Source organism: Canis lupus, chromosome 18, assembly GCF_003254725.2.
Source record: "Canis lupus dingo isolate Sandy chromosome 18, ASM325472v2, whole genome shotgun sequence".
Classification (NCBI taxonomy): Eukaryota; Metazoa; Chordata; class Mammalia; order Carnivora; family Canidae; genus Canis; species Canis lupus.
In genome coordinates, this window is record NC_064260.1 from 51,335,069 (window position 1) to 51,342,812 (window position 7,744).

The following is a 7,744-nucleotide window of genomic DNA, read 5'->3' on the forward strand; positions in this document are numbered from 1 at the left end:
TCAGTTTAAAAACCACTGGATCTGTTGGTCTCCCCAATTTCTGCCTGGATACTTCACAAAGTCCCTGGCATCACCTCCATAATACATCAAGCTGCAAATACTTATATTTTTATTGTAGCCCAGTGGCTTAAAAGGCTGGCTAGCCCATGAAGGTGGGGGGTGGTGGTGTAGTCGGCCTCACGGGATGCCTCAGGTCAGAGGGCTGTAGCAGCAGTAGAGCTGGGAAAAGATTCTGCTCAGAGCAGGCCCCAGATTCCTGCACAAAGAGAAATGCAGGTGAGGGTCAGACCATGAGCCAGAGCAACCCTGCCCCAGCCACTCCCTGTAGGTCCTTTTTCCTTGCCATCATCACCTTTGCAGTCGACCACACTTGATGGTGCTCAGCAGCATCTCCTGTTCCTTGGGGGTGACACAGGCGTCATAGGCGGCCAGGAGGCTGGGGGTGGGGTAGGGTGTTTGAATTTCTAAAGCTTGGCAACAGCGGACAGCTGGCCCACTCTTGAGTGGCTAGGCCACCATTACGGGAGACAGGCAGAAGGGGTCAGCGTGGAGGAGAGGAGTCAGCACTGCTGCTGTACTTCCTGAGCCTTCCATCCAGCTCACCCTCCCTTCATGCAGCTGCAAATGTTCTCCAAGTGTGACTATTCTTGGCCTAGTCTTCATGGCCCAACCCCCTCATCCAGGAGCCTTCTCCGCTGCACCAGGCAGAAGCGCTCGCTCACTCCTGTTGGCTCCCCTGGCCGCTGAGATACTGTCTATTTCTAGCTGACCCTGAGATACTGTCTACTCCTAGCTGACCCCGTCTTCCTTACCACCTGACCTCCACCAACTCCCCTCTGTCCACTCAGTCAGGTCCATGCACCCTGGCAGAGCCAGACCCCTCCGCAAAGCACTCACCTGGCAGGGGTGCTGTACTGGCCCACTATGGCTGCTGCCTTCTCCCCACTCACTCCCCGCACCTGCATCAGCTGCCTGGCGAACACCTCCTGCACACACTGGGCCTGGGATTGGGCGAGGGGAATGGTGTCAGGCGTGGCTTGGGGCTGGCCCGAGTAAGGAGGCATGGGGTACAGGCTGTACCTTGTTCTTCATGGCTCCTGCGTTGAAGTCACTGAAGGTGAGGAGTGAGCAGAGAGGATGTGGGGAGGGCCCAGGCCTTGATTCAGGATCCCCTGAGGTTCCCCAGGGGCGACTGCGTAGGGTATGGCCCTGAAGGAAGAGGGAACTGAGGCCAGGACAGAGCTCTAGGGGACAACTCCCTGCCATTCCTTGCCTAATCCTCGGCCTCAGGAGGCCAGTCTGAAAAATTTGGATCTTGCTCACTTCACTTCCTTGGGGGAGCATAGGACCCAAGGACAAATCACTTCCTCACCTGGTAGAGCCTCTGCAAGCCCAGTGTCAAGAGGGCCAGGTAGGCAGCTGACTCCTTGATGTCTGCTGTGCGCTTCACAAAGAAGCCATCGATGACCTGGGGAAGAGGAACCCACCCAAGAGATGATGGGAATTCTTGGCCAGAGCTGTGGACCATGGGGTTCCTGCAAGCCTTGCCTTGTCCTCTTGGCTCACCTGAGTGTTGGTGACAGCCTGCAGCAGCGTGCTCTCAGGAAGGCTAAGGTGGTGTGCAGAGCCATGCTCCTCCACCAGGTATACTCTGTGCCCCAGACCACAGCGCTTCAGCCGGAACTGGGGAGGTAGAGAGGCAGGGAGGGTCAGGCCTGGATGCCCGTATGCTGGCTGTCCAGCATGTCACTCAAAATCATCACGGGACCCTGGTCTCACCAATCCACCTCCTCATCCTCCCTAGCTTCTCTGCCTGTCTCAAAGGGCCCCCACCTTTGCTCACACTGTTACCATTGCCTGGAAAAGCCTTCCACCATCTCTGAATGATGTCCATTCTTCAAACCTTTCTTGGCCTACACATAGCCTCTGTGACTATGCAGTCAGCCCAGCAGCCAGTACCTAGCCTGAGCTGTGTGGTCCCACTCCTGGAGGTCTGGGTCTTATTTATCCTAGGTTGTAGGGGCTGGCTGCCCAAGGGGTCTTGAATATGCTCCTCAACCAGTTCAGTCACCCTGCACACCTACCATGCACCTGTAGGAGCGCAAGGGGTCTGATGTTGGGGCTGCCTGGGTGTAGCTCTAATGGAGGTGTGGCTAGAGCTATGGGAGCTCTGCCTTGAGGACACCTCTGGGCTGTGGAGGGGCCCTAAAGTGGACAGGAAATGGGGAGCACGGTGAGGCCAGTCTAGGAACCTTCTGCTCTCGGAAGCGGCCATCTATGATGCTGCTACATAGATCATCTAGCCGCTTGCGCTCCACGATGTGGTCCAGGACGAGCTCCCCAGGTCTTGCTGTCAGGAGACCAAGAAGGGTTTTATTGGCTTGTGCCCTCCCTCCCCCTACCAGGCCCTGCCTGTTATATCTCTGCCCCTCTGTCTACACCCCTTACCTGGGTCTCTGGGCCTGGTCTCCTGAGCCACCCACACGAAGTCCCCGACGTGCAACTTGCGCACTACATGGGTCACGTGCAGCCGCTGTAGCTCCAGGAGCAATTTTGGCCTGTGCCCTGCCCTAGAATGGTGAGACAGGAGGCCTAGATCAGGGCAGGCCCCTGCCACCCACCCCAGCATCCTCTCTCTTGTTTCTCTTACCCCACTCACCCCTTGGCTTCGCCAACGTCCACACACAACAGCACCCTGTACTCTCCAGGCCCAAGCTCCAGTGGCAGCTGCTGGACACTCCCTTCACTAGCACCACTACAAGGAGGGGAGGAGGTGTTGGTGTGTTTTAAGGCCAGAACGCCAGTGCCAGGCAATCCCCCCTTGCAACCCACACTGGGTGGGGCAGCTTAGCTAGACATGATGGAGATAGGGTTGGGCCTCATTTCTGGGACCCTTCGGGCTCCTCTCTGTCCCCTCCCCCTCCTCCTCACAGCTCAGCAGAGGCCGCTCCTGGCACTTCTGGCTCCTTCCCAGGGGGCTCCTCTGGCCTGAAGCCCACATCCAGTAAGCTCAGGCCCTCTGACTCAGCCAGCTTCTGGGCCAGCTCCAGACCCTCCGGAGTCAGCGAGTACCTGGTAGATGAACACAGATCTCCCTTTTTCACTCAGACCTGGCAGGCTCTCCTGCTTGCCCCCAGCTGAGCTGGTCTCACCAGCCTTGGCGACCCTGCACAAACAAGTCCAGTGGCTTCCACCCCCACCTCCACCGACAGGCTGTGCTCTTGCTCCTCAGATCAGCTTCTTTTGGACCTGCCCAGGAATGTTTCCTAGTCTGCAACAAGCACATTTCAGACAAACTTCTTCCTCCTCTCTGGAGTGCTGTTCCTAAAATTCTAAGACACATCAAAACGCTGTGTCCTCACCAAAGCCCTTCTGCTCTTTCAATAACCTGTGACACCTCCTCCTCCTCCCATCTACTGCTTGGTCTCTCAGATCCTCATGGTACTCCACCAATATGGGCTCCTAGGAGTAAGGCCTCCCTTCCTACCCCTATCTCAATAGCATGAGGCCTGAGATTTGCTGGGTGACTGTAGGGCCCCACTCAGAACATCACACACATTCTCCCCTCGCCCTACACACACACACACACACACACACACACACACACACACACACACCTCCTGTATCCCCCTGCAGTTGACCCCACCTGGCTGGCTGGTGTGTCCTGAGAACCAGGTTCCTGTGGAGGAGGGAGCGGAGGGCTGGCCAGGGTCGAGTACTCCCAAGAGCCACCTGTCCATAAGAGAGGAGACCCTTAAAAACCTCCTGGTGCTACCACATGTCCAACTCGCTGGGCCCCATACCACTGCTTGCTCCCAAGAAGAGAAATCTCTGGTGGACTTAGGGTCTGTTTCAAAGCCACTCAGCTCTATCCTTTCCCATCTCAGCACTCACCCTGGGAGCTTTCTGAGCACATCTCTGCAGCAGCTCCTCCTTCGTTAGGAAACTACGGCCACTAGGATTCTGTAACCAGGACAGAAATGTAGCCAAGGCAGGTTCAGCACAGGGGCCAGTCTCCTCCAGGAGCCTCACCACCTGGCTTCTCCTAACTCCTGGGACAGCCAAGTGCTCACCAAGCGTTCCCTGTAAAGCAGCAGCAGTACTGCTCGTGCTCCTGAGTGCCGAGCTGGCCAGTAGCTGCCAGAGCCTCCTGCTTTGGGCTGGGCTGGAATCTGAAAAACAAGACGTTTTGAACATGAAAACCAATCAGCCATCGTGGACTGAATCCCTGGAAGGGCTGAAGTTCAGGTTGTATCTCAGCAGGCTACACGGCCCCGAACAAGTCACTCAGCCACCTCTCAGATTCCCTGTCTGTAAGATGGGTGGGATGATGGGACAGCCTGTAAGGCTGGGATGAGACGGTGGATGGTTGCCGGGATGGGAGTGGGCCGAGGGGTCTCATCTGCCTGACCCAGCCTCAGTTCTCCCATTCACTACAGAAGTGCTAAGGCAACAAAAGCCAGTAACAGCAATCCTCGGGTCTTGGCTCGATACTGGTCTTGGCTCCCTGAATAGCCCAATCACAGAACTCTCAACTATTATTATACAATATCTCCACCTACACAGAAGAAAACTAAGTACCAGAATAAGTCATTTGCCCAAGGCCAGGCGTCACTGGTGGCAGATCTGGACTCAGGGCTGCTAAGTCCCCACAAGCCAGAAAATCTTACTGCTCCTTCTCCCCTTTCCTTCTCACTGCCCTCGCCCAGTTCTCACTGGCACGGAAGAGTCTCGCACTCTCGCAGGTGGCCCTTCTGGGGTTGAACTCTTCTCTCCAGAAGGTGAACTCCGGGCATGGTCACCTGCGGGAGCAGAAGAGAGTCAATCCCACGGAATCCAGCAGGCAGGAAGGTCTGGGGCGCTGCCAGTTCATGTGGTAGGTGAGAGGGGTGACGTTTTGCAAGCCAGCCACTAGCCTGCGGTCAAACAACAACTAGGACATGAGGGGGGGAGCCTGAAGCTAAGGTATCCCAGGTGGTTTCGGAGGCTGCGCCTGGGGGAGGTTCAGGGGACCACCGACCCTGACTCCAGCGCTCACCCCCCGATGCTTTGTGCTGCTGCAGCCGCTGGTCCAGCATACGGCACAGCCTGTCTCCGAAGTGCTGCAAGATCTTAGCTTCCTTGCCGCTGCGCAGGGGCAGTGGGTACCGCCGGAGGGAGCGCAGCGCCTGGCGGGGGCAGGGGTACCGTACTGGGGTCAGGGCAGGCCTGGTTGTCCGGCTCCACCCGTACCAGTCCGCGTCGAGCCGAGACCCACCTTCTGAAATACGAATTGCGTGCGGCGCCCCCTACTGGCTGCCTCGTCCCGCCATTCGGTTAGCCAGCGAACGAAGAGCGGGTTGGGGCAAACGGGCAGCGGGCGTTTCCGGCCCAGGCGGACCGACGCTGCCATGAGCCCCGGGGCGGGTCCCCTGGCGCTTCGCGCCGACCAGGCTGGGGCGCCGCCAGTTCTGGAGACGGGATTCGAACACCTGGCTCGAGAGTGAGGGCGGCACCTCTCCAATCACGTGGCCCCACGCGGGGCAATTACTAGCGAACAGCCTCCAGCTGCCCTCCCCGCTCCGGCACTGCTTCAAGTGGTTGGTACCAAGCGCCTTTTCTACGGCCTCTCGCCCCCTCGCCCCTCCCGGCCCAGACCAGTCTTTCGGATCGGCCCCACCCAGACCCCCGGAGCCTTGACCCGCCCCTTCCTCCTAGCCCAGATTGGAGAGCGGGGTACTCCTTGTGCGGACAGAAAGACAGACAGCGCCCCCGTGTGGCTAGGAGGGCTGGATGGCAGTAATCCTGAACACCGAGGAACCGGAGGGTGTCAGTTTGTCTCACCTTTGCTGAGGATGCCGGAGAGACGCTGGGCTTCTGAGAAGCCCAAGAGGTGGAGGGTGGGGCAAGTAAGTGCAGGCGTATTTGTAGGAAGGACATCTAGAAAGAAGTATAAGGGATGAAGATACAAAGGTAATGTAGGAGGAGCTCAAGGACTCCGAAGAAATGGTGATTCCGAGCTGGGTGAGGGGCGGGGAGATGTGGAGATCCAGCAGTGGGGGAGGGCACGAAGTCTGGGACTTTCAGGGAAGGTTAAAGCTAGGAGAACAGAGGGGAACAGAGGGCAAATAGAAGGGGGGCAAATGGGAGGTGCTGGGCCTCAGCCCGAGGTGGGGGTCTGAGATGGGCACGTGGTTAGATTCAGGGGAGCAGACTGAAGGTAAAAGCCCGGACGAAGGTGGAAGGGGAGAACACAGTCATTTTTGTAACTCATTGGAGGTGGGAGACTCTCAAGGAAGTTTAGGTTCAGGCTTATGCAAAAGGGTCCCAGGTTGAGGGACACGTACAGCTGAGTTCGGCTTGAAGATGTCACCAGAGAGTTAGAGCCTCCACCCAGCTGTTATACTGAAGTCGCGAGGAGATGGTCTGCGGCCTTCGAGGAGTACGGAGGCTGGCACCCTAGCTCTAGGCCCGCCCCTCCAGACTCCGCCCAGCCGCGAACGCACCCCCCACCCCCACCCCGCGCGCGCCCAAGCCAGCTCCGAACTCCCGCCTCCCTCCCGAGGCTGCCTTATAAGGAGCCTCCATCGAGTGTGCGGGTTGGCCCCACCCCCTCTAGTCTCTTGTCCTAATAAGGACATCTAGGGCATCCCGTGGCTAGGGGCGGGCGGGAGCGTGTCTCCAGGGTAACTTCGAAGTCTCTCTGCCCCTCCTCGTTGCTCTTGGAAACTCCGAGGCTTGAAAAAAAGTGGAGCCAGTCTCCTTTTCTGGCAGGGTCGTTTACCGGGCTGTGGGTCCAGCGGCGGCCTCCACCTGGGGCTTCCGGGAACTCGGGGGGTGAGCGATGCAGCGGGACGTCCTTGACTACAATCCCCAGCATGCCCTGCGAAGCGCCCCACTCCCGGTCTTGAAGACCGGGCTTCCAGCTCTTCATTTACACTCTTTATTCCGCTGATGGGATCTAGGCCCTCAGATCCCTGATTTGTGACCCTTTCGGCAAAGACTAAGGCATGATCGTTGTTCGAGGCCAAGGAAAACTTTCCGTAGTCCCCACCGGCTTCTTTTTCAGAAACTTAAGCTAACACAGCTGTGTCTTAATTTTTGCGAGTTTTAAGTTAACCGTATGCATGGCTGTTAACTCGAGGACGTGATTCGAGTCTGGCTTAATATCTATTCTTTTCACCGTGTCTAGTAAAAGGCGCAGTCTTTAAATTGACATAAACCCGTTTCGTGAATTTGCCATCTATCTTTAAAACAAGAACAAAGCTATATTCTTAAAGACTTCCTTGTAGAGTCTCTCTTGTGTCTTATTTTAATTTTATTGAAGTTGCATATGGTCTTTCCCAGGAAACGAGTGGCTTTGCATATGGAGGGTGCCCAACGAATTGTTTATCGGGTTGAACACGCTTTACACTTGCGATTCCTCTTGCTCCAGGACTGGATTCCAGGCCAATAAATAGTTACTTCAGTTCAGAAAAGCAAAATACTAAACCCAAAATTTTCAGACCAGAAGGTGCCAAGATGGATCATAAGAAACAGTTTCGCGGCGGTTAAAGAGCGGCGAGGTCGAGGCTCATTTTCGGGTCACATTACCTAGAGCTAGGGGCCTCTGCCCAGCTGAGCGTTTCCTGGAAAAGTGGACCAATGGGCGTGCTCTCCGCGCCACAGCACCGCCCCCCTTGGCTGTCTCGAACTACGTTTCCCAGCATGTAATAGGGCCCTGAGAGGCCGGCTGGCCAAAAAGACGGCGCAGGACCCTTGGACT

General features: G+C 56.9%; 1 protein-coding gene across 11 annotated transcripts; it reads right to left on the reverse strand.

The window, feature by feature from the left end:
• Window positions 1-92: 92 nt before the first annotated feature.
• Window positions 93-7,722, reverse strand: MUS81 (MUS81 structure-specific endonuclease subunit). 11 transcript variants are annotated; one of them, XM_049096900.1, is made up of 19 exons: window positions 6,764-7,722; window positions 6,327-6,412; window positions 5,258-5,919; window positions 5,039-5,168; window positions 4,717-4,802; window positions 4,074-4,172; window positions 3,895-3,963; window positions 3,647-3,732; window positions 3,153-3,332; window positions 2,932-3,072; window positions 2,660-2,755; window positions 2,449-2,570; window positions 2,253-2,350; window positions 1,567-1,683; window positions 1,373-1,468; window positions 1,081-1,209; window positions 898-1,001; window positions 353-436; window positions 93-256 (listed from the first exon to the last, which is right to left on the reverse strand). In XM_049096900.1, the coding sequence occupies exons 3-19, from the start codon at window positions 5,390-5,392 to the stop codon at window positions 190-192; spliced, it is 1,839 nt and encodes a 612-aa protein (XP_048952857.1). In that variant the 5' UTR covers window positions 5,393-5,919; window positions 6,327-6,412; window positions 6,764-7,722; the 3' UTR covers window positions 93-189. The 11 variants fall into 11 exon arrangements, with proteins under 11 accessions (XP_048952857.1, XP_048952858.1, XP_048952855.1 ...); XM_049096901.1 differs by lacking the exon at window positions 6,327-6,412; XM_049096898.1 differs by lacking the exon at window positions 6,764-7,722 and having other exon boundaries at window positions 6,327-6,479.
• Window positions 7,723-7,744: the final 22 nt, after the last annotated feature.